Source organism: Periophthalmus magnuspinnatus, chromosome 24, assembly GCF_009829125.3.
Source record: "Periophthalmus magnuspinnatus isolate fPerMag1 chromosome 24, fPerMag1.2.pri, whole genome shotgun sequence".
Taxonomy (NCBI): Eukaryota; Metazoa; Chordata; class Actinopteri; order Gobiiformes; family Gobiidae; genus Periophthalmus; species Periophthalmus magnuspinnatus.
In genome coordinates, this window is record NC_047149.1 from 18,667,408 (window position 1) to 18,695,224 (window position 27,817).

Here is a 27,817-nt window from a genome sequence, read left to right on the forward strand (position 1 = left end):
AAATACAGACTGAACTTGTGTGGTGTAAGAAAAAATAAATAAAAAATAAAAATTATATATATATATATATATAGATATATATATATATATATATATAATATATATATATATATATATATATATATATATATATATATATATATATATATTTTTTTTTTTTTTTCTTGATAAAATGCATGACATAAAAATTCAGAAAGGAGAATATGTAGAGAAATGTGTAAACGATTATATTTTGTATACAATTACACTGTATATTTTGTTCATTTTATCATAAAACGCCGGACTCATATTTACGTTATTTTACGACATCTCTAACAGCTTTACGACAAAGCCGTGTTTTAATGCTGCAACGTGGGGTTGTTTACTTCTTCTGTCAGCACTCTAGGGTTATTAAACTAATGTAGACGCCTCCGACACAAGTTTCGTGTATTTGAGGACAGTTTCATTAACAGTGTAAAGACATGGGAAAGCCAAAGAAGAAGAGTAAGTCTATGACAAACGTTTTAAGAGTTTGAAACTCCTCAAATTTGACACTAGCCTCATGCTAAGGCTAACTGAGGTTATAAAATACTTTCTAGTGAAGTGACCAGTTTTGTTTTTACAGATTTATACAGAATATAATTTTGTTTAGATCAAAGAGAAAACAAAAATATTGACACCGGTAATAATTATACAATTCCATGTTTAATACGCGACACTGTTTTTTCTTTATTAGTCGTGTCATTAGGTACACTTCTGTCCATGTCTTCACAATCCTAATCAATCACATTGAGTTATCACATTACTTGCCAGTATTGTATTGATTGAATATGCTCGTAGGACAGACTACACTTATCAAATTCTTCTTTCCCACATCCGACATTCGTTTTAGATAAAAAAGCAATACAGACAAATGGCTGTGTCGTCCAGGTCTGATTCATAATAAAAGCCAAAGTTAATCTGTCAACTGGACAAATCGTTGTAGGAATGAAGACGTTTCACTGCTCATCCAAGCCGCTTCTTCAGTTCTGGTATGGTCTGGTGAACACTGCCTTATATCTATCTGAAAGGAAGAGGAGGGAGTAGCCAATAGGTGTGAAAACACCCATTAAGAGTTGTATGAATATGTTAAGTATGTCTCAGGCTCAGTGCACACTTAGTGTAGCTCAATCGACCAAGCCTACATACAGAATTGTAAACAAAATCTGATTCCAGTTCCAGTATTGTTAGCTCCTTCCTTCAGATAGATATAAGGCAGTGTCCACCGGCAATCTGACCAGAACATGACAAAACAGTTTTTTGTCATGCTTTATTGTATTTGTACCTTTTTATCTAATTTTTATCTTGTTCAGGTGTCCTTGGGTTGTTTTGAAAGGCACTTATAAATAAAATGCATTATTATTATTATTATTATTAACTGAAGAAGTGGCTTGGATGGGCAATGAACGTCTTCACTCCTACAACTGAACAACTACAACAAATGATCACAGTTTTACTGGTACCAGAGGAATTAGTTCAATTCGCAAACAAGAATGTTTTAATTGAGAGTTCTACTTTTCTGTTGGAATAGGAACTAGACTATATTTTTGTATCAAATGGCACTGATTAAAATTCTTTCTTTGTCATGTTCAGGACATAGATATTGAAATTAGTTTTTAAATCTAGTTTTTTAAAGGACAAAATAAAATTGAATTAAAAATATTTTTCGCATCGCATAGTCAGGATAGGTTACAGCATCAGTCTGTGGAATAAGTATATAATTATATATTACAAGCTATTCCTGCCATTTGTTGTACTTTTTAACCATTATAAAGTGAACTGAAATATTCCTTTTGAGTAGCCTTGTCTCATTATGTCCTAATGTGTTTCCAGACGATGCTAGTCGAGCGGAGCTGATGATGATGACCATCGCGGACGTCATCAAGCAGCTGGTAGAGGCTCACGAGGAGGGGAGAGACATCAACCTCAACAAGTGGGTCATTTCCTCAAGTCGTTAGAACTGCTATTAACACCATGACCCAGTTTACTGGTGGTTACGTACTACTAGAATGTGGAAGTCTCAGATGGAGGGCGGGGATCTGCATATATACATTTTTGCATTAGAATATAAATGTTTTAATTTTATAACTTTTTAGTTTTTTTGTTTAAATAATTGCAATTAGGGCCATTAAAAATGTGAATTAATGACAGCTCTGACCACTCTGACAGCTGTGTAACAAATTTTTGAAACTATAATGAAACTTTTTTTTTTTTACCTTTGTATTGGATCAGTAGTAACAGGGAATTTAACCATACATAATGACAGTCCATCAGCATTTTGAATAATGACTAGTATGTTTTCACTTCATCATTTTGCCCCATCAATTTCCCCACCCTGTTGTAGCCTTTTAGATTATACAAAACTGTTTGATTCTACTTTTTTGTTTTGTTACTAGAGTGAAAACAAGACATCGGCTAAGTATGGTCTAGAGAATCAGCCTCGTCTGGTGGACATCATAGCTGCTGTTTCCACCTCCAGTACCGTCGAGCTCTGGTGCCCAAACTGAAGGCTAAACCTATCCGCACTGCCAGTGGGGTACGGATTACTTAAAGGAATACTTTGCATTGCTCAGAAAATATAAATATGGTTTGTTTTTGTTAGTTTTTTTAAATTAAAATTTACAATTTGTTTGATTCAGATTGCAGTTGTCGCTGTGATGTGGTAAACCTCACAGATGTCCTCATATCAACTTCACTGGCAACATCTGTGTTGTAGGTGGCTTTACATTGTTGTTTTTTTATATATTATATAGTTGTATTCATATTTTTAATAGTTATAGTATTTTACAGCATATAGTATTTTTACTAGTTTGGAATACAGTTTTGTTTTTTTTTGTTTTTCTAGTTACACAATGTAGAGCAAAATTCAGTTTTATACTACCAAATATTATAAATAAATTAATTAATTTGAATTAAATTAATTAATTGTATGTTTTGTGCAGTTACTGTCCTGGGGGTCCAGATTCCGACTTTGAGTATTCCTACACAGTCTTACACTGGCTATGAGGTAAATGTGACAAGACTCTAGTTTACATAATTCATTATTTAGAGCATGAATGGTAATGGTGGTAAAAATTGAATTAATACAACATTTAGATGTTTTTTGTTTGTTTTTTTACCTAAAGCCGACATCCATGAGAGCCATCAGAGCCCGATATGACCCCTACCTCCAGACCAGACATCGAGTGGAACAGGTATAAATCACAGTCATATTTTTAAGATACTGAAATAGGTAGAGTTTGTCTAATTTATGCAGCCCATTTCCTGATTTTCCACTGCTTCCAAAGACCATCTTTAAACCATAAGCTCTAATTGACTAAATCTAGAAATTATGAACATCAATAATATATTTAGCACCCAGCAGTAATGGCTGACCAGACCTGACCCCAATTATACCACTATTTAAATTTATGCCCACATTAGTGTAATGCAGCAGAGCAAACAGATTCATTAACACTGGGGCTCATATTCTATATGGATGAAAGATTCTTCATATCTCATCGATATAATCCATTATTTTGCCTTGGTCTTTTTATTATTTGGTCAATTTAGATTAGGTTAGGTTCAGTCTACCTGTTTGTGTGCTTTTTCAGATAACAAAAGATATTTGATTTACAATTATACAAAATAACAGTCAAAAAATAAAATTACCACCAAAGTAAGATCTGAAAAAATATAAACAAATGCTTATTCCAGATGTAGAAAACCCAGAGTAAAGTAAATTGGAATTAAAACATGTATAAAACAGTCTCTAAATTATCAATAATTCTAACTTGCTATTAACTTGAGTACCCCAAATGGACAGATGGACATCCCTGCATGTCATTGACTTACTACCATTTGAGAATCGCTGTAGTTAGGGAATTTTCTTACTTGTTGAACAGTGGCCATTAATAACTTTTTTTTTCATCTGCAGTTGAAGCAGTTGGGTCACAGTGTGGACAAAGTAGAGTTCATAGTTATGGGTGGGACTTTCATGGCTCTTGCTGAGGAGTACAGAGACTACTTCATCAGGAATCTCCACGACGCGCTCTCCGGACACACTTCCAACAATGTGTCAGAGGCTGTCAGGTCAGCAAAATGTCAGGTTATTATTTTATTGTGGGAAGAAATTTTTCTATTATGTTATTTCCATTGATAAAATCACAACTAGAAACAGTTTTTTTCTTCTCATCTTCTCAACAACTTCATATTATCATTTTATTAATCATTGTCTGATTGACCATCTCAACATGTACTAAGGATTTAAGAGACCTTTATAATCACAATTAGTAGTCAATTAGATGTATTTCCTACATTTACACCAGAGGGAGCTCTTGTACCAGCCTTAACATACCTTATTTTTGGAATATTATGAGTCATGTGATATTTATATTCCACAATAATCACAAGCGAGAAAAAGTAAAGTAAGAAAGTAGTAAATGATGTGTTGTTGCATTTTATTATCAAGTTTATAATATTGTGCATTTCACCTCAGTTTTCACATGACTAATTTAGGAATACAATAAGGATTACTGATCTACAAATGCAAAATCCAGAACAAAATTCAAATAGGGATAAAATGCTTCATTAAAAATAAATTGGAAACTTAAACTGCAAAAAAGTCTGAGGCCTGTGTACCAGTGTGATCTGAATCACTGACACAAATTACCTGAAATATATATTGTATGTAGACTGCTGTAGCAACTATCATTGGTATTGAGGTATTCTCTGCTTATTTTTTAAAGGAAGCGAAGTTAGAGTCACCATATTCACAGATAAAGCTTTGAAATTGCCCCTCCAAGACCCTCAGAGAAAAATAGGGAGAGGTCGTTCCAAAAGATCTGCCTCAATTACCTCCATTGATTTCTTTCTCAGACGCTTCAGCCACTTCTAAACAAAAATGGACACGGCTTTTACTATCAGAACAACTTTTCAGAGAGGTTCAAAGTCAGGAGTAGCTGTTGTTGATTGGTTCTTACAGGTGATTGGACCAAATAATGGCTTTCTCTGTGGAGCTGAAGTTGTTTGTTTATCCGAGGAAGTCTGATAAGAATGCTGCTTTGTGAATTACTCGGGGTTTGTGTAGCTTTGCCCTCTGCTCCTATCAGCACAAACCATGAACTAATATACAGGGCTGGAGATTGATTTGTATTCAGCACAACTTCAAAATATGTCATGAAGGCTTAATCCAAATCCTAAGATAAAGTACAAGAAACACAACTGCTTTTTGGCATAAAACATCAGTAAACAAAACATCCATGCTTGCTGGTAGTGTAGTGTGCTAAGATCTTGTACCTATGTGGTTGTTGCCACCTCACCATTGTGGGTATGCTGAATGTCTCTACCCTCTCTCTCCCCATTTCAGGGGCCAGAAAAAATAATGATAATACAAAAACTGCTTTGTGACCTACAGGCTTTCTCACTTTATGAAAAAAGTGAACTTAAGTAAAATTAATTTCATAGTAATAGTATGTTCTTTTAGGATATATAGAGTCCCTTAGTCCTATACATATTCCATTTTCATCTTAGTTTATGTATTTAAAAGAATACATTCTAAGCAGATTAACCTAAAATCTGAATTGTCTTTGAATCAATATAAAACAAATGGATGGAAAAGGAAGACTTATTTGAAGACAACATTAAATTGGTAAAGAATATTTTGAGATAAAACTACTTGTAAAGATAAGATAGAAATGCAACTCAAGTCAAAGCTATGAATCTCACGTCTTCTCAAACCACACTAGCAATCTGATCAGCCTAGCAAGACGCCCCCGGATAATCGCTCCCAGATAATAGACTTTTTATTGATTCATTTCATACGATCTGAGCATCCTCCGTGGAGCATAAACCAGTGTAATTGGTATAAATCAACCAGCAGACTGTAAAAAGACGGACATTTATAGTCGGCAGAAGAGGCAGAGGGAATATGGGGAAGCTAGTGGTCAAGACAGCAACCAGAGTGGATAGAATGACAAGTGTACGATGGTTTCTCAGGGTTTCAATCACAAATGCTTTTAGAGGTGCACCTATTCTGCCTCTAGATTTCAGAAAGCACTCATAGCTATTGAGGGCATCATCTATCTTTATACATGGTTAATTTTTAGCTCCATTGTGAAACTATGGTACATGACTGGATAATGCATTTCTTATTCTACTGCTGAACTTTCAGTAAGCTTTTACTTTTGGCATTCATCAAGTCCTTAAAATGTTGCAAAGTAATAACACTTTTCCAGTACATCTGCTTATCTTGTTTATAATCTACACAGAAAAGCGACATAATTCAAAAATATTAAATAGTATAGTAATAGAGACTGAGACAGTCTCTGTTCATTATATAGCTTTTTCTAGTCATTTAAATTTCGCAGCACATGCAGTCACTACTGTTTAAATTTGGGCAGTGTTTTAAATGTGCTTAATTTATTGTTTTTTTTTTAACAGGGACAGTGTATGTTAATAGCATTGCTGCAAATGCTCCAGAATTAGCCAAAAATAATAAGTAAATCTTGACTATACATGTATTTTTCTAATGGCTAATAGTTTGCAGTTATGGTCATACATTGTAAAGAGAGCATAATTTAACTTTGAGATGGAGGGCAGTTGTCTTGATTTAGGCGTGATAGTGCATTTAATTCACCAAATACACCAAAAACTGGCAAATTTTAGAACATCTTTGCACAAAACCTGATCAATCATACAGGCTTGATAATCATCTGCCTTTCTGGTGGAGGGTTAATCACCGGCTTGTTTCCATAGAGATATTTTCGCTTTTTCCTGGAATGTCCCACAGTAAACATTTATCTTGCATCTCATTACATCTCATTACATGTGTTTAATTGGCTCTGTGCACAACAGCGCCCAGCAACCTCACTGTTGGCGTCACTACTTTCTGTCCAATTTTATCTCTATGCGGTTTTTGCTGAGTCACATTAAAATTAATAAATAATTAACACACAGTGGACAGGAAGCTGCGGGTGTATGTCACCAACAACATGTTAAAAGCTACACAAACAAAATTAATACTTCACCGGAGGATACCTCTGTGTTTAGAAAGAGGCATGTTTGTGTCTCAATGCTAACGCTAATGTTAATTTTGAGGCATAATAAATATTAAAACAACACCACAAACTGAAGTATTCTACATATAAAAACAACCGGGTAGTCTTTATTTTATATATTAAATATTATATATTGTATATTTTACACTACACAAAAGTTAGCATAAGCTTTGGGACACAGTGAGCTATGTGAGTCAATAGCTCAAAAAAATAAATTAAAGAAACATGTATTCTGACTTTAATGGGTACGCCTCTGCCCAGATCTGACCTCTAACATGGCATGGAAGCAAAGCAATAACATTTCCATGGAGATGAGTAAGTGGTGAACATTCCTTCAGAAAAGTGACATAGTGCCCCACCTCATACAGCGAATTACCAGGTTCATCATGAGTGGATTTACTGTTTAGATAATTCCTTACAAAATTGCCATTCACACATAAGTTAACATAGACTGGACACAACATATGGCTAGGCCATATTTACTATATATCGAACAATATTTTTGCAGGTCAATATTTATTGTGGGTACCTTTTCTTCGCAGTAGATGGTTATTTTTGTTTTTTGTTTGCAATATGATAATATTTGGGCTGTAGAAAGTTGAATAAATTAACTTCTATGACTCATTACAGAAAAAAGATAATTGCTTAAGTGTTGCATTCTGCTATTTAATTATTCAGTACATGTGTTTTTTTTTTATATCGACATTTAGAATAGTTCTTTTGGCAATAATTCTGCTTCATGGTTTGGTTTCAGTATTATCTTTTATTGTTTATATTTTCTTCAGCAATATACCACACTTAAAAATGTGTTATCGTTACAGTCCTACATATAGTGACACCAACTGCTACTGGCTTGTTGAAGTTTATGTTTGATTGACGTTTATATTGTTGCATACATTCCATATTTCATAAACTTTAGAGGATTTTTAGACTTTTAACTTCATTCTTCATCACTTCTAATGCCTATTAACATCCCATTATACATGACCAACATTGTTTTTTCTACTTTACATTGCATTAGTGTATCCTTATGTGAGGTTAGTGTTTGCATATGAGCTGTTCAAACTCACAGCGTCTAAATGGATATTGTTAAATGATCTGTCTCATGTCGGACCTTCTAGCCAAATTAAAAATGTAAAAAAAAATAAAAATATTCCATTATAAGAAACTGAGGTGGATAGTAATGAGATACTTCAGTTATATTTTAAATTACTTGCTACTTCTACTTGAATACTATTAGTTTTTAATGTATTTCAAATGTTTACATGATGTATTCATTTTTACAATCCTTGCTTATACTTACCTATCCCCTCCCCCCTTGAACAAGTAATATTAAAATGAATCCTTGACTGAAGGTTTGCCTTCATATAGACCTAAGGGCAGAAACACATTATTAGCATTATATGCAGGCTGGTACATTCCAGGCCAACCAATAATATCTCCATGGAGACAAACAGCTGGTTGACCATCCCCCAAACAAATTACACAGTGCACCTTTTAATAATTTGGACATTTTTGAATTCTTCAGTTTTTTGGTTTCTTACTTCGAGACTGATCCTGAAAAGTAGCACTCCTGCCTGCTTACATTTAAATGGTTTAGATTGTTTTTCTAACTGTTTTTCAAATGTTTGAGTTTGTTAATTTTATTTTATTTTTTTCAGGTATTCAGAGCGCAGTAATACTAAATGCGTGGGGATCACCATAGAGACGCGTCCGGACTACTGTCTGAAGCGACATTTGAGTGACATGTTGAGTTACGGCTGCACGCGGCTGGAGATCGGGGTCCAGAGTGTGTACGAGGATGTGGCCAGAGACACAAACAGGTCAGTGAGGAAGAATGCAATAACCAGAGAAGAGTGAATATGGACCATTATTATACATTTTGTTCTTGTTTGAGAAATTGCAATGTGACATTTTTAACCCCATTTATATAACACAGAGTTATACTATATTTTTAATAATCAAAAGTATGTATAGAGTCATGGACAGAGATATGGGGTAGGTGAAAATTTAGATTCTGAGCACTCAAAGCTCAAATCAATCAAAATACAACTGTTGAGTAAATTGGTTTAAAGCTCATTAAGGTGTCTCCTTTGCATTTTTAACACCAAGTACCACCTCTGAAAATACTTTGTTCTTCATGTACGCTAAGAAGCAAAGAAAGAAACCAGCTCTATTAAAGTCTAAATTATCATTGGATAATTGACCCTAGTATATGGAGCTAGTCTGGTATAGACAAAATTACTCACATAAGCCTGGCATATGGACTTAGCCAATCTTTTGTAATGATAACACTCCCCAAGACTGAACAAGGACAAGCAGCAGACCCTGTATTTAAGAGTTGGTTGTGTCTCTCCTCAGAGGTCATACAGTGAAGGCCGTGTGTGAGTCCTTCCATTTGGCCAAAGACGCTGGATTCAAAGTCGTGGCCCATATGATGCCCGACCTGCCCAACGTGGGAATGGAACGAGACATTGAACAGTTTATTGTAAGTCATTTGCTTTGTACAAACATATTACCTGTTATGAAAATAATTAACTCACATGCCTTAATTAGAATTAAAAATATATACCATTTAACAATATCTATCTAATGGCCACATAGTGTTTCAAAATAATTTGATTTGATGCTAGTAACATTCTGAAAATGCTGAGAATGAACTTAAAGTTCTCTGATTTTGATCTCAGTTTTCATCTCAAGTTTGAGATGAGTGTAAAAAGTAGCAAATGTCTGTGATAATTAATAATACAAATCTTCTGGTCACACTAAAATTGAAAAGTGAAATTGCAGTTTGAGAAACTAATACACCATTATTTTTATGCAAAAGAGTACTTGTACTTTGATGATCTGCAAAAAGGGTCCTTAAATATTTAAGTGAAGCAAAAGGTTGATTCATATGCGAAAAACTTAATTGTCCAGAGAAATGGATCATTCTCTTTTAGATTTACCATAAAAAAGACATGACTCACCGTCACCATAATAAAACAACCACTACAACATCAAGTGTTTCATTTTACCTTTTAATGCGGTTGTACAAGTTAAAGGTGCAACCTTTCAAGTGGAAGGTCCACCACCTGCTTTGTCTCCATGGAGATGTTTTTGCTTTGCTGAACGGTTTCACAGTATGGCATTAAGCATGTCTGTCTCCATGGAGACAATCAGCTGATACATCCAGGCCAAATGACAGGTAAGATCTGTGTAGAGGCAAGATCACTCACAGAAAAAATGGTTTTCAACATATTTCAAATGAAGAAATCACGTTTAGTGAAAAATGTCTGTTGAACATTCTAGGCAAAGCTATAACATCTTCCCGTACACCAAAAAAGTTACAATGTGCACCTTTAACATTTCCCATGCCAAAAAGTAAATGAGATTCTGAAACTTTTCTATTTGTGGATAACTTTGTAAAACTTTCGATGCATGCCTCATTCATCACAAGTGCAGCGCGCTCACTGAATCAGTGGCACGGGCTCTATGTTAGAGAGAGTGCTTTCTTCTGTGAAGCAACTTGAACATGTGTCACAAACGTTTTCTGACAGCCGTCCCACCAGTCGGACATTTTGACAGATGAGGAAAGAAATCTGGCAAACGTGGAAATTGAAATCGGGATTGCTTTGCTGTAACGTTGTGTTGAAGTTGACCACATACTGCCCATCACCGGCAGAGTATAGAGTTATTCTAAATGGTTTCTATTGCGCTTTTGAACTGGTCATATTTATCCAAATGTAAATGGAGTTGACACATTTTGAGGGTGAGTACTAATTTGTGGCCTCCAGATATAATACAACAAACATAACCTGTTTTAATTTTTTTTTTTTTTTTTTTTTTTTTTTTTTGGGGTACTGGCCTTGTAGAAAAACTATCCCAGGAACTGGTAAACTGCTGTAAAACAAAAACAAAACAATATTTAAATCTGTATATTTCTTTGCCAGACATTTTCATCCTGGTGTCCAGGTTTCTCCAATGCATAAAACATACACAACTGGTTAATATTTCAGCTATGTTCTGATCATGCCCTGCTGCCTGGGTGCTGTACTGTGGTCACCGTATCTGATGCTAATACTCTGTTATGAGAAACATTTTAAATCCTTATTTGGCCAACACTGGTCATTTAAGATCTTGAGATTTCAGACAATATCATTTTATAGGGATGGGGAAGGGGGGTGGGGGGGGACAGTGTATGACTTTGCCTGGAATGTCCATTAGTGTGGCATAAACTTATCTTTAATCTTTATGCCTTTATTATATCATAGGTGTTTTTGTTGTCAAAATAATATGTGGTTTTGTGCCATCACCTGCTTGTTTCCATGAAGATTGCCAAGTTTTGCATAGATTCAGTAGAAAATTGCAGGCAAAACCACAACATCTTTATGGAGAAAAGGTTTTGGACCTTCCACTTAAAAACTTGTGAAGTACCCCTTTAATAGCAGAAGCATTGCGGCTGAGACTATATCATAAGAGCAAAATGTTCCTCTTTTCTGAAATTTGCTGTAGAGCCAAGTTGTAATTTCCTGCTTGCGATTGTCACCACATGTTGTGCTATTTTTCAGGTCAATAACTCGACCTCTCCAGGTTTGTCTAGAGCCACAAAGTTGTTTGACTTTTTATTTTTATGTTTTTATGTTGTGGTACACACAGCCCTACTATTTATCAAGTGTAACTGGTATCCAATAGCATTAAAAAAATAACTATTTGTGGATAAATAAGACATTCACATGACACCCATTAACTCTTAAGTTTCTATGATGATTGCATTCTGTGTGGTCATTGGCAAGACATCACACCTTGCCAGTATGAAATGAGTCATTGCGAATAGAAACGGTGATTTAATCAGAATTGCTCTCTTAAATGTCATGCTAAAATGAAATGTTGATATATTGTCTGTTTACTTGGTATAAATTATTTAAGTTCATTCTTTCCTCATTAATGTACACACAGCACCCCATATTGACAGAGAAACACAAAATTGTTTAAATTTTTGCAGAATTATTAAAAAAAACAAAAAAACAACTGAAATATCACACGGCCATAAGTATTCAGACCCTATGCTCAGTATTTAGTAGAAGCATCCTTTGAGCTTATACAGCCATGAGTCTTTTTGGGAATGATGCAACAAATTTTTTACACTTGGATTTAAGGATCCTCTGCCATTCCTCCTCACAGATTCTCTCCAGTTCTGTCGGGTTGGATGGTGAATGCTGGTGGACAGCCATTTTCAGGTCTCTCCAGAGATGGTCAATTGGGTTTAAGTCAGAGCTGTGGCTGGGCCATTTAAGAACAGTCACAGAGTTGTCCTGAAGCCACTCCTTCATTATTTTAGCTGTGTGCTTAGAGTCATTGTCTTGTTGGAACCTTGGTGAACTTTGGCTCAGTCTGAGGTCCTGAGCACTCTGGAGAAGGTTTTCGTCCAGGATATCCCTGTACTTGGCTGCATTCATCTTTTCTTTGATTGCAAACAGTCCCTGCAGTCCTGTCCCTGCAGTCCTGTCCCTGCAGTCCTGTCCCTGCAGTCCTGTCCCTGCAGTCCTGTCCCTGCAGTCCTGTCCCTGCAGTCCTGTCCCTGCAGTCCTGTCCTGTCCCTGCAGTCCTGTCCTGTCCCTGCAGTCCTGTCCCTGCAGCCCTGTCCCTGCAGCCCTGTCCTGTCCCTGCAGCCCTGTCCCTGCAGGTCCTGTCCCTGCAGCTGAAAAACACCCCCACAACATGATGCTGCCACCACCATTGTTCACTGTTGTTCACTTAAGTGCAGCAGAATTTTTTTTTGTAACCATGGCCAGATCTGTGCCTTGCCACAAGTCTGTCTCTGAGCTCTTCAGGAAGTTCCTTTGACCTCATGATTCTCATTTGCTCTGATATGCACTGTGAGCTGTGAGCTTTTTTTTTATATAGACAGGTGTGTGGCCTTCCTAATCAAGTACAATCAGTATAATCAACCACAGCTGGACTCCAACGAAGGTGTAGAACCATCTCAAGGAGGATCAGAAGAAATGTACAGCACCCGAGTTAAATATATGAGGGTCACTGCCAAGGATCTGAGTACTTATGGCAGTGTGATATTTAAGTTTTTCTTTTTTAATAAATTGCAAAAAATTTCAACAATTTTGTGTTTCTCTGTTAATATGGGGTGCTGTGTGTACATTCATGAGGAAAAAAATGAACTTAAATTATTTTAGCAAATGGCTGCAATATAACAAAGAGTGAAAAATTGAAGGGGGTCTGAATACTTTCTATACCCACTGTAAAGAAACTAGTCTCAAGCAGCAAGCCATATTCCCTTCTGTCCAGTTTGTCACCAACTATGAGAAAACTGTCCCCGTACTCATTTTTAGCTTGTTTAAAACTTTATTCCAGGGCTGCTGCATGTTTTATTTTTTAAATAATATATTTGAACCTTATGCTGATGGTGACGACATTTGCTGCCAGTGCATTTGAACTCGCGTCTCTAGAAACTCCTTGTATTGCTTGTATTTTTTTATTATTCATCACACAAAGGCTCATGGGACGTCAGCCTTCATGCATAAATCTAAGCCAAGTCTTCCATTTTTACATTGTCATTATGCTGAGATTCTCACTCAAAGCATCCTTGTAAAAGATTGGGAGAGTACTCAATGAACTTGTACTTGATCTGATTTATTTTTAGGTGTTTTTGTCAAACCTGTTGTAGATAATTCACTACTACTGCTACTGTTACTACTACTGCTACTGCTACTACTACTACTGCTACTACTACTGCTACTACTATTACTACTACTACTACTACAAGATAAATGTTTCCTTAGAAGCTTTACCTGATTTTTACTATGTTTAAAACATGAAAAACATAACTAGTTTATTGAATACGTAACTTGAGATGAGATGAGCACATTTCATAACTTTAAGAGACGAGAGTGTAGTTTACTTTGACAGTAAATGTTCATTATACAACAGTTTATAATTCAAAGCTGAAAGAACACAAAGGTCTTATTTTTACCTCAAGAGCTGCTTATACAGTATATCTGTACTGTATTTTTCTCAAAATACATGGGGAATAAATCAAGTACATGCTGTTTATTGCTTCACCATGTTACTTTTCTGGTGGGGTCTAAAGTTTAATGCTATACTAATTATCTAATCTGCTCAAAAATACCTAGAAAAACATGCATTATTATTGTGAACAGGGTCGCCTCTCCACAGACCTGATCTACAACTTGGCCTGTTTGTATCCATGGAGCAAAATATTTTATACTAAACTGTGGAGCATTCCAGGCAAAATGATTACATATTTATTAAGATCCATTCGGTGGTGGCGGACCCTCCACAAGGATGGTTACACAGTGCACTTTTAAAATTGTGAAAAGTGCACTATGTAACCATAGTGCACAGACAGTAAAATTGTTTTGCTAAAATGTTACAGTTTATAAAATATGTGACTGTATCTTTAGTAACTGTAGCTTTGTACCCACCTGTTTATAACTGATTGATTCCAGTTCGTCACTACTTCCGATTTCACAGCGGTGTAGCAACAAGTGCAGCTTCATAAATTCCACAGAGGCATCTGAAAATAGCAATAGACAAAGGAGAATATAGCCCAAGCTGTGATGCGTGTCTTAGCAAAATTCACTCAGATGTGTCCTAACAGTGGGCCCTGATTGAAAATACGAATTTGATAATTATGCAGCATCATACCTCGAAGCAAACATGACCGTAGGATGTAAATGAGTGCTCAGTGTGATTCCCTGCACAGTTTTTGAGTTTTCAGTCTGTTTTTCTGCTGATAAATTCCATCAAAAGAATTAAAATAGTAGTAATTAGGAGACTGGTTGGAGAGGAGGCCTTAGCTGTTTGAAGAAAAGACAGCGGGTGTTTTGTAGTGAAGCAAGTTTGTTGTGATGTGAGTTGTCAGAGAAAGAAACTTTAATAAGAATAAAAATATATATTTGAAAAAGAATGGCATAGAAAAAGAGTTCAGTGCCAACAAAGCAGAATTAAAAATGTAAATGTTAACTTTTGGCAGCTTCCATTTTTAATATTTATCTGAGACTACAAGAGTGGATTCTGCATTCATATTTGTAAAATAGAGAATTCTTTGACAAATTTCAACTAGACTTTTTCACTTTATGTTTTAGTTATAACATTTTTGATTATTCAACCAATATCCAGTCCAAAGACCCGATTTGTTCTTTGTTTAGTTCTGGTTTAATCCTTGTCTTGTTTGGACATGGTTGAGTCCCAGTTGAGTGCTATGGTGCATTTATAGTAGAACAAGCATGCATTGGCCGCCAATTTGGTCAAACGTTTCTCTATTGGTTTAGTCCTGGTTTAGTCCTGGTTTAGTTCTAGTTTAATCCATGTGTTAGACCTAGTTTAGACAAGGGCTAAGACTCAACCAGACCTGAATAATGTCTAGTCCAGTAAATATAGATGATAAACGATAATATTGAAACTAATTTATGCCACTGACAAAATTATTTAAATTTAAACCACAAAAACTATTCTAAATGTACAGTGTTGTTTAAAACAACAAACAAAACAAAAAAAGCTTAAAATAAAATAAAAAATAAAACAGCTTAAAAATATAAAAAATAAAAACAGCTTAAATCCTACTATATAGCCAAAAAATAACCAGGAGTACACGCAATAATTACTATTGACACTGGATGCTTAATCTGGATTCTGAATTAATACAGTGTTACTGATGTCTACAACTTTGTTATTTTATAATTAAACAGGACTGGACACTTTTTAGCCACTTTCTAAAAAAAAGTTTTAGTAGGAGACCCTGACCCTGAGGCAGCTTTGCTTTGGCCACCACATAATTCAGGCACAAAATAAGAACATTCATGAATGAAAATGTCAATCAATAAACAATTAAGGACTTTTAATGTGTTTGTCCAGGTTTTGCTTCACTGGCCAAATTATGGCGCTATCAGCTATTTGGCTTTAGTCAAACTGATTGGACTGTGGCCCATTTACCCCCAGGATTTCAACTTTATTTTCAGAGATGGTGTAGTTAGTGAGGGATATGCTGTGTTTTTGTAATACCTTTTTAATTCTGTTGTAGTAATATTATATTGAAAAAACTATTCAAAAACGTGAAATACATGTTTTGTTTTATTTTCATCTTTAATTTGTTTTCGAGTTGATTTATTTGGCATATTTTAAAACTACTTTATGTAGGTGACCAAATTACTACACTAAAATACAATCCATTACCAGTATAACCAATAAAATATAATACACATAAATCCATGCATAACAGGACATAGCAGGACAGGGGTCCCCAGGGTCTCTTCCTGGTGGGACATGCTCGAAACACCTCTCTAGGGAGGCGTCCAGGAGGCATCCTGAGCAGATGCCCGAGCCACCTCAACTGGTTCCTCTCAACATGTAGGAGCAGCGGCTCCACTCCGAGCTCCTCCCATGTGACTGAGCTCCTCACCCTATCTCTAAGGGAGCACCCAGCCACCCTGTGGAGGAAACGCATTTTGGCCGCTTGTATCCGCAATCTTCTCCTTTCAGTCATTACCCAAAGCTCACGACCATAGGTGAGGGTAGGAATCTAGATCGACCAGTAAATCGAGAGCTTTGCCTTTCGGCTTAGCTCCTTTTTTTACCATGACAGTCTGATACAGCGACCGCATCACGGCAGACGCTGCACCGATCCACCTTTCGCGCTCCATCTTTCCCTCACTCTGTTATTTACTTGAATAACGTAATATTTGTGTTAGTATTACCCTTTTGTTTACCTATTCATGTAAATCCGGAAGTTGCCGTGGGCGGCTCCATCGTCATTCGGGTTGTATTATTTTGCATGGGGCTGCTGATCTTGACAGCAAATAAGTTCTATAGGGACTACAAAGCCGTTTTTGTTGACTTGTTGGTGAATCTTAATGTCCTTCCTGACCTATCTTCTTGCCCTGTCAGCACTCTTTGGTCTTCTTTACTATTAGACTGTTAGGATTTAGGCTCCTGGATGTCTGTCTCTGATTGGATCGGTTTCATTACCTTTGTCTGAATGCCTCTGCACAATAATGTCTTTAAGATGGAGGGCAACTGCAGGTTGGACTTCATTTTGGGCTCTTTGTGCTTTTCTCTGGCCACTCAATGTTATTTTTCAAAGTGTGGCTTCATTATTTGTGTCTACACCAAGTTAGCATACTGCTGGAGTTGTTAAGGTGTTAACTACTTGATTTCTGACTCATGTAATACAGTCTAGTGTAGTGTAAAATTTGAAGAGAAAAAGGCTTACTTGATTTCATTGTATTCTATATAACATTACCACATTATATACACACTTATTACACACTCTGATATAGATTCAGACTATTCTAAAACAATTCAGGTAAAGATTGTTTTATTTGTTTTTATTTTTCAGTATTGATACTTATCTTCTACTATACTAGATACTAGATCTTCAATACTAGACAATGACTTTATTTAAACAGAAACACTTAAGACCTCAAACTACATAACAGACAAAGAAACCATCACACATTAGCAAAATTTGATGCACTTTTCTCATCTCTCGTTTTTACTTTTGTCACCTGTTGATTTCAAGTTGCTGTTGTTCAGAATAGAAACATTCTGCCTGGAAACTGCCAAGGTTAAACTCCTCCTGACTGTTGTAAATATGTCTCCTGAATTGGGGAGTCAAAACATGTCCACACACTTTGGTTTGTTTATACCCTTGACTTTGCCCTCATTCGTTCTTGTCGAACTTCCACTACCCTTTTATCTACAATATTTTGTTTTATTCACAGGCAATTTTCTATATAGCTAATCCTTTTCAGTGTAATGCTCTGCCCTTTCCTGTCATGTCTGCTGATGGTAGCTTCCCTGTCAAAAGACTTGCTGTACTTTCTAAAAACTGCTAGTTCAATTTACCATTGATGGCATACACGTCTTAGAGTATCATATTGATGATTAGTTTGTATGTTTACTTACAATCAAAAGTTACAAATTTTACCTCAGCTGTATGAATCATGAGCTGGGAATATTTCAGTGGACACAACAATAATATACATATTTAAAAGGACCTGGTGCCAAATTGGTTATGCAAACTCAAAATACTTAATATACTTTCTTTCAAACTGTCTCATAGTTAAACATTGCTCCAGGTATGACCAGCTATATGGAATAAAACATTCAGAATGACAAAAATAATGTTAATATGACATAAACAGCCAACATTTTTATAAATATTTGATCAAACTATTTTGTGTACAAGTTAAATTAAGCTGAACCCTTGTCTACTTGTCTTTACTATTTTGATATAAACCAATCCAGCAAATTGTAACTGTACAAACGGTTTCCTCATTTATATATTCTGTCATTATATTATTTGCTCTTTGCCGTAACTTTCCACTCTTTGCGCCCCCACAGTCCCCCTCGTCGCTTCATCTATCTCCCCTCTGCTGTGGTTTCCAATCACAGAGCCTTCCCCGATACCTCTATCTCTCTCCTTCCCTCTCTCTCTCGCTCTCTCTATTCCTCTCTTCCTCCCTCCCTTATCGCTCTGACACTTCCACTAGATAGCACCCCTTTGCTCCTCCTCATCATATCTAATCTTCCATGACAGACCTCTTTCTAGTGAGGGAGGGCAGAAAATATGCATGGCTTTAAAAATCATCCTCACAACAGAGCTAAACTAGGCATTGCATGACTTTTTCAGGTCCACAGTAGGCTAAAGAGGATGCATAGTCTGTGATAACGGGGCATTTGAACATTTCATCTAAGAGGTTTATTGAATGTATGTTTTGACTTGCATGAATTGACAAATAAGACACTTGTTTACTTGATTATATGAGCCAGGAGAGCAGGCAAATTGTTGATAATTGATGATTGTTGATTGTTTGCTGGTAGTATTTTTACATTTGAAAGCCACCTGCTGTTATTCCTTTCCCAAGTATTTTACTGTATGGCATTAACTTATTTATCTTGCATTTACTCCATTTAATATATATATTTTTTTAAATATACCTCGAAAAACATGTATTCTTGCTGTGAGCAGAGTTGGAATTCTCCGATAACTCCACGTGGTGACCTGCTTGCATCCATGTTTGATGCCCTACTGTGGAGCAATCCAAATATTATTTTTACTATTTTTCCTGGGGTCTAGTGTCAATATCACAACATCAGGGAAAAACAAAACCGTATATCTGGTTTGTTATCAATTGTTTATGTGCAGCCATATAAATAAAAGTATTATCCACAAATGTAAGAAAGATGAAATCCTAAAAATAAAAACCAAAAGGATGCTGTTACTCGATGAGCTGACTCCATGTTTGCTGAAGATTTTAGCATAAATCTACCCTTAAGCCCTGTATATCTTGTCTTTGGCCCAACCACACCCCATTAGATGCTTAATGTTCGGGGTTATGTCCTCGCAGCAGGCAGGGGGCAGCAGAGGGGTCTTTTTTTTTTTTTTTAACATGCTTTCCGCGTCCATCACCATCGGCTTGATAATGAAATTCGATTACAACTTCCTCCCCATTCCCAGATCCTGTCTCACTTATCTACAAGGGACAGGCACTTTATATCCCGGGGGTGGCTCTTTTTAACTGGGTTCCTCTTGAGCGACTATTGGGAGCGATATTACATAGTCCAAGATGGCAGCAGGTGCACAATCCCCCAGTGCTGTCATCCTTCTGTATCAGAGAATATAGAGATACTAGTGTGTCTCCTTTGGTTTGGTCCACACGGGATTGTGAGCCATGACGAAAAGAAGGGATTATGAGTTACAAATAATGTGGCCTATTTTGGAGAGCGGGCTGCTGTCCCAAATCGCCATGGTTTTCGTAGAGAGGCAGCAGGAGAAGAACTGAAAATCATATGAGCAGCATTCAATTCTACAGACTAAACATAGTAACCAGGGCAATAGAGAGGCATATATTAAAAAACACATATTATGCAACATTTACTTTTTGAGCCTTTAACCATATTGATATTGTTACCTAATTAAAGCATACCTGGAGTTGTATTCCATGTCATCCATCCTGATTTCAGTAATCCTCTGTAAAATGTTCTTTGCTTCTTAGCCTCATAAAACACTCCATGTGAGATTCCCAGGATTGTGATGTCATATGTAGAGACCTTGCTCAGTTTTGAATTCCATAAATCATTATTAGACTTGTTTTAAGCATTTCTGCCTCCGAATCAGATTCATTACTGCTGTGTGCTTAAATTAAGAAGTCTGGACATGTTCCTCATTACCTAGATTTATGGTTTTCCCAATGGTAATTCTCTCTATTGCCAGTAGATTAACAAATTGTTCTTTAACATATACTAGCTGCTTTAGATAAGCTGTAGTCTTTTTTTTGTCTGTGACTGGGTTATAAAAATAAATGCTGTTTGGGTTATTATTATTGACTATATAATTATTTTATATTCTATGTATGTAAGTTTTTCCCTTCAAATTGTGTGTATATGAACACTGGGAAGCCAAAATGCTGTTTGTGTCCTCATACTCACTCTCAAAAACGATGGAAATAGATTTTTTAGTGCTGCACCCGGGGACCTATCTCTTGATCTTGAACTAGGCTTGGCCAGGATCTTAGCTGGAGGATTTGGTCAATACTACCTCACCTCCACATCAATAAATATCAAATATACTGTTGTATATTATGTGTTGGACCTCAAAAACTGGAGAATTGGTACTACTCCTTACAAATTTCCCCAGCACTATAGAAGGATGGGACCTTACCTACCGGTAATTACATTTTTTGTACATTCTCCAGGAGTTTTTCGAGAACCCAGCATTTAGACCAGACGGGTTGAAGTTGTACCCGACACTGGTGATCCGCGGGACAGGTCTGTATGAGCTCTGGAAAACGGGACGATACAAGAGCTACACCCCCAGCGCTCTGGTCGACCTGGTGGCCCGAATCCTGGCCTTGGTCCCCCCCTGGACCAGAGTCTACAGAGTGCAGAGGTCAGAAACCAACTGTGTAATCAGTCCTTTCATAGCTGATAACAATAAGTCAAGAGTGGAATGATGCATATTGATGAAATCTCTAAAGATTAGAGGAAAGAAACAAGAATGGAACAGTTGAAGTTGTAAAAATTGTTGGTCATAAGTTTGAGTAGAAGGCACTTTAATATATGAACGATTGGCAAACATTTTTTAGTATGTATCACCTTTGTACTGAACCAATATAAACTATAATATAAAGACTAAATCCAGGACTAAATCAGGTCAAAACAAAGTCTCTGTATTTTTAATTTTTTTTTAGACCAAAAATAGACTAAAATAAAAGCGTATATTATCTGTTTTTATTTCACTAAAAAACACAAACCTGACTCAAACGTGGTCTGGAAGAGGGCCTCCGCTTGCTTATTGCCAGAGAAATGTTATTACTTTGGATTAAATGATCCACCATATAGTATAAAACATATCAGTCTCTGTGGAATATGGTTTGAACTTTCTTTTTCCATGGATCATGTGTTGCCACCAAAAAGTTATGCGGCGTTGCTTTAAATGACTTAATATTAAATATAGAGGCCATCACAAATCCCACTAGAGCATTGGTTTACCCGTGTTATCCCCTTTATTGATTTCAAAGTTTGAATTTAAAAATATGTTAAACCCATGCTAGGCAACTTCATTATAACTGCATCAATAGCCCGCTGCAATGTGACGCACTCTATGCTTAATACTGTGTGAGTCTTCAAAGCCTATTTCCTGACTCAGTTTGACTGTGGTGAGTAATTGCCAGGTCTAATGGTTATGAGTCAGTTTGTGTTGCAACCTTTTAATTAACTGGTCATTGTCCACATTCTACTGCCATTAAAGCCTATACATTTGTCAATGTTGTAATTTGCAAACATAATATCCACAAGAATCAAAGTAGAATGATAAATGATCAAATAAAATTATGAATGGTGAATAGAAAATATTATCAGAATGAAAGAAAGAAAAAACTTACTTTACTTTGTTTTTGGTTATTTTTATGGAGGTGTATTTATAAATTGCAATAGTGAAATTGAAAATTAAATTTTAAAAAGTGTATAAATTCAAAATAAACATAAAAACTAGCGCTGTACAACACAAAGTACAAAAAGAGAGCTTTTTGTACTTTGTGTAGTACAGCACTAGTTTTTATGTTAAGGTGCTTTACATATGTCTACCATTTTTGCCCTTACTTTTGCTTTAATGTCATTATAATTGTATACATAGTTAAAAATACAATCTTCTCAGACGCTGCTGATAATAGTGGTTTACTGCGTTGGTGTAAAGCAGTGTTCACTATCACTGCCTTTATACTCACGGGCTTTGTAAGTAATCAGCCCCAGTCTGGATACAGCCATCAGGGCCTAATTTGTTTCCACTGCTGCGGGAAACGCTCGGACCATTTCATGCTACTCTCAAATGGCCTCACATTTAGATGATTACAAGTGCTGGAGGTTTGCAAAAGTTTGAATTTTGCATAGTTTTGGCGACGTAAAACTGCATTTCACCGGTCTATGAAATGGTGGCACTGACACTGTTTTGAATATGTTAATTTAAATTTTGGAGCTTTTTAGACCTGGTTAAGATCCGCATTAGTGTAACTGTTTGAGTCATAAGTACATCGAGTACTTTGGTAAATTCCTTACGGATTATATTGGTCTAGTCCTTGTTAGTACTTGTTACTGTTTTATGAAAAGTTGCATAGTAAGTCTGTAATACACAATTTCACAAGTGAAGTTTCAGTCCTAAACTCTTGGAAAGCAAATAACTTCATAAAGAGCATGTGAAAAGTTGTAGGATGTGTCATTTCTGCTCTTACCTACCCCTGTCTCTGCCTTATAGGGATATCCCCATGCCGTTGGTGAGCTCTGGGGTGGAACATGGTAATCTGAGAGAGCTGGCCTTGGCTCGGATGAAGGACTTGGGCACTGAGGTGAGACCCCCCGAGCAGCCACTCAGCGCATTTCAACCAGAGGGGTCCGGGAACCTCCTGCCAAATGATGAATATCACTGTAGTCTGCAAATACTCAAGGAAGGACAAGTGAGATGTTCAAAGCCAATGGAGCAGAGAATGGGTGAAGTGATGATGTGTCATAGGTTTTATAATGCGTTTCTTCTTCATATGGACTCCAAATACTGCAGTAGTTTCAACTTAACTTCTGGATTAGTTCTGGTTAAGTCTTTGATTTAGTCCTAGTTTAGTCCTAGCGTTGTACTGGTTATAGTTTCTATGAACATTCTGTTAAGTTATCTTAATCTATCTTTCATTTTATTGCCAGTACTGATGGCATCGCGTATTTTCCTCCATGGAGATTGCCGCATTTTAAGACACACTGTGGAACATTCCATGCAAAACAACATATCCATGGTGAATAGAAGGTTCTGGAATCCTTTGAACCTAGATTTGTCTTGTATTAATTTTGTTTAGTGAAGTTCAACATAGGAAGTGATGCAAAGAGGGTTTGGGAATCTCCTGCCAAATAATGAGTATCACTTCATCTGTATACGCAGATAATGAAAAAAAGACAGGTGCAGAGTTTTGAGCCACTGGACTAGAGAATAGGCGCCTCTTACGTAATTTCATACTATGCCCATGTGTATTAAATATAGATTTATTAGGTGAAGAGACAGATCACTCTTCACATAAAAGGCTTCGGGAATTCCTCACTAGAAAATACTTGTGACGTAAAGGACACCTTGTGAACTGAAAGGAATCTCACCAATCATTAATTCGTGTGACATGGTTATTAAAGGTACATTGTGTAACTTTTTCTGGTGTTCCTCAACTAGCTCTCAGCATTATGGTAAACAAAAAAATAGTCAAAGGTATCTATCTATCTATCTAACTCTCTCTCTCTCTCTCTATATATATATATATATATATATATATATCTATCTATATCTATATATATATCTATATATATCTATATATATCTATATATATCTATATATATAGATATATAGATATATATATATATATATATATAGATATCTATATATATATATATATATATATATATATATATATATATATATATATATATATATATATATATATATATATATATATATATATATATATATATATATATATATATATATATATATATATATATATATATATATATATATATATATATATATAGAGAGAGAGAGAGAGATATATATAGATATATATATATAGATATATAGATATATATATATATTACACACGCGCGCACACACAACCTACCTTTAAACGTATGTCCTGTTTGAGTTTGAGTGCTGCTTGATGACCTTTTTCCAGTGTCGAGATGTTCGTACCAGAGAAGTGGGCATTCAGGAGATTCACCACAAAGTCAGGCCTTATCAGGTAACCACATTTATCATTTTTTTAAATGTATATAAAAACATTTTTTAGAAGGGAAAGATTGTAATAAATTTCAGTCGCTCAGTTAGTAGATACCATGCAACATTTTGACACTATATTTACAAATGGCTTCTTCTAAATAATGCAGGTTCTGTTCTTCTCTTTACAAACATTGACTGAAGCACAGCATTTCATGCACTGTACATTTGTACTGTATATTTCTCTTGGTGATAAGTATTATCTTTTACACAATCACATGAACTTGGCTTGGATCAATAAAAAGGTGAAAATGAGAAAAAGTAAAGTAAAAACTCATCACTTTTTTCAGCTAGTGTCCAGCTGTCTTTTAACTCAGTCATACTATATATTTTTAAATTTAATTTGTCCCATAAACCACATTATTGTGTCAGGTGGAGCTGGTGAGGAGGGACTACGTGGCCAATGGCGGCTGGGAGACCTTCCTGTCCTATGAGGATCCGGAGCAGGACATATTGATCGGATTGCTGCGGTTACGGCGTTGTTCTCCTCAGACGTTCAGGCCAGAGCTCAAAGGAGGCGTGTCCATCGTCAGAGAGCTGCATGTGTATGGCAGCGTGGTCCCGGTCAGCAGCCGAGACCCTAGCAAGTTCCAGCATCAGGTTTGTGTCATATATGGCCTTGATAGATATCAGAGCCAACGCCATATGTTTTTTTTTAAAGAAACTACTTATTTTGTGTTGAAAAATGTTTTTATTGTGGTATCGAAATATGTATCCCATATTGAGTTTTTCCCTCAGTAGAGAAATTTTAGTATTATAACAACACTACAACACTACAACACTACAACATCGCAGCATATTTATTTGTCCCTTTCCCAAATGCACTACTTTGGGCAAACGCATTCATTTATACACATTTGAACACAGTTATAGAGCTGTGTCGAATACTTACTCATGTTCCTATATGAGATTGTGACATTATTTACTAACTGAAAACAACTATAGGATCTATACTTGACTACTATGTGTGACATTTTAACCATTGTAGAGCCTACACACTGGTACAACTATTTTTCTTTGTAATTTAGGGTTTTGGGATGATGCTGATGGAAGAGGCGGAGAGGATTGCCAGAGATGAACATGGCTCCAATAAACTAGCTGTCATTTCAGGTAAAAAATAAACTCACAAATAAATAAAATGTCCCTTTAAAGGAAAAGAAACACATTTATCAGTGTTCAAAAGATCGCACCAGGATCTAATGAAACGTTCAGTCTTTGCCTTTTAGTTGTACAATTTATGTTTCTTTACCGGCCATATAGACTGTATATACCATTATGAGCATGAGGAGGTGAAATTGACTGATAATCGCAGTCAGTTGAGTCCTGATTGTTTTCTGTAAAGACATGACTTCTCCTCTGGTCGATCAATACTCTACAATAATGATTCTCATACAGTGGTACAGGGTCACTTGTGCTATGTCGACATCTTCTGGTTGTTACCATGGATCTTGTTTTATTGTTTCATCTACAGACAGTTATATCATGTTGTTTTTGTTTTAAAATGTGTCTTTGTGGTTCATACCTGGTTAGGGCATGGGTTTGTTTGTTAAAGTCATGGTTTTGTTTTGTTTTGGTTGAATTCAGTTTGAGACACAGTTTTATGCATGTATGGACCTGGTTCAACCTGATTTTTACTTTAATTATTTTTCTCTAAAATTGGGTTTAGGATGCACAATGTAATGTAGAGATGCCATTGGGGTTTTTTTTTCTATTCAAATGCCCAAAATTACAACCTTAAACATGTCCATTCATTAATAAATTGTATTGTTTTTGAACAAATAAAATACAAAAAAAAAAAAAAAAAAGTAAGTGAGATCACCTTTCCATAGATCTTACCTGTAACTGCTTGTCTACATGGAGATGGCTTAAAACCAGCTGTGTGAAACATTCCAGACAAAGGACAAGCAGGTGGCAGACCTTCCAAGAGAACAGTTACATGCACCTTTTAACAGAGATTTTTTTTTTTTTTTCAGTTTGTGAAAGATTAGACATTATAAGTTAAATTCATTCACTCTTTTGTCTATCGTTGTATCTTCCCAGGTGTCGGCACAAGAAACTACTACAGGAAGATGGGCTACAAGCTGCAGGGCCCTTATATGGTCAAGGATCTTTATGGAGCAGAGACGGAGTGAATGAATAATAATCATTTTATTTATTTGGACTGGATTCATCATGGGACATTATTCACACTGCATTGGATAGTGGTCATAAAAGGCTGTTGGTTGGACTCTATGGGGCATGACGATAATGCTGTGTGGTTTTATTTTAGGAAGTGCATCAGATTTTATGTGGGACATGATGGACAAAGACAGAATAGGGATGTGTACGCCGCCATGTTTTTAAGAGTAGCCTAAACAGGTTTTTGCGTCATTCATGAAAGGTTTCAGAAAAAAGCAAAAATATGCCTCAGTGCCTTGGTTCTTTGTGAATGATTCCACCAGAGTTGTACAGTAAAAGGAAAAGAGAGTTTATTGCAAAAACTGTTGATGCATTTATATTTTTTTCTAAAGATCAGAGCCGACTTAAAGGTGCTGTATGTAACTTTTCAAATGTGGGGGTGTGCTACCTCTTTGTCTCATGAAGATGTTATTACTCTGCCTGAAATTTTGTTCAGTATGGCATTATTATACCTCTCTATCTTGCATTTACTCAGTTACAGGTGTAGCATGTGGTGGACCCTACTCTAGAAAGGTTACGCAGTGCACCTTTAAAAGTAAATGTCATTTTTATGCTAGTAGCCTATAGCAACCACCATAAAATTATATAGACTTAGCACCACTAGGATTAAAGCACCAACCTACAGTTTAGTGGGTGAGCTGGTTTTGAAATGTGTTGTAGTATTTTTAAATGTCTCTTTTTTGTTTTATATTGTATCTCTGACTAACTTCAAACATTGGTCTATGTACAGTTCTGAAATGGATCAAATTTAACATTGGCAGGGCACTGGGGTCACTTATTCAAAACACAATGAACACATAAATAAAGCTGTTGATTTATGTTTTAGTTATAGGTTTAGGTATAAAAGTTGGTTTTAAATTATATTAGTTCGCATCAGCGTCACCAAAGTCTTCAAAGATGTCAGTTTATTGATGACTGATGACTGTCCTCAATAGGCAGTCGTTGTGTAATCACTTTATAAGCCTGGAAATTAAATATTACATAATTTGCTTTTTCAAGGCTGATCCTGTTAATCCTGTTTATTTTCTTTTGTCAGTTCTGGTACATTCTTGTCTTTTATAATAAATAAACGATACTGGGAGTATTTCTGTCAAACTGTGTGGATAATGTTGAGATGAGTGCCCACAGTTGGATAATTGTCCATCCAAGTCTGTCTTTGCGCTAAACAACAGGGTAGTCCTGAGTTGTTTTTATAAATAACAAGGTTAGCATTAAGGCTTATATAGCAAACATTTAAAGTTAGTACATAATGATGCTGGTTGGTTTCAAGCAA

At 35.9% G+C, this 27,817-nt stretch overlaps 1 protein-coding gene across 1 annotated transcript; it reads left to right on the forward strand.

Annotated features, from left to right (window-relative positions):
* Positions 1-446: 446 nt before the first annotated feature.
* On the forward strand, positions 447-27,628 carry elp3 (elongator acetyltransferase complex subunit 3). The gene is given in 19 exon segments (XM_033991109.2): positions 447-483; positions 1,852-1,951; positions 2,027-2,029; positions 2,417-2,492; positions 2,495-2,554; positions 2,658-2,681; positions 2,683-2,747; positions 2,961-3,000; positions 3,002-3,025; positions 3,144-3,212; positions 3,935-4,089; positions 8,717-8,878; positions 9,417-9,543; positions 20,768-20,961; positions 22,822-22,912; positions 24,266-24,331; positions 24,739-24,966; positions 25,395-25,476; positions 26,407-27,628. Coding segments are annotated over 19 exon segments (1,680 nt in total). The 5' UTR covers positions 447-461; the 3' UTR covers positions 26,499-27,628.
* The last annotated feature ends 189 nt before the right edge of the window (positions 27,629-27,817 follow it).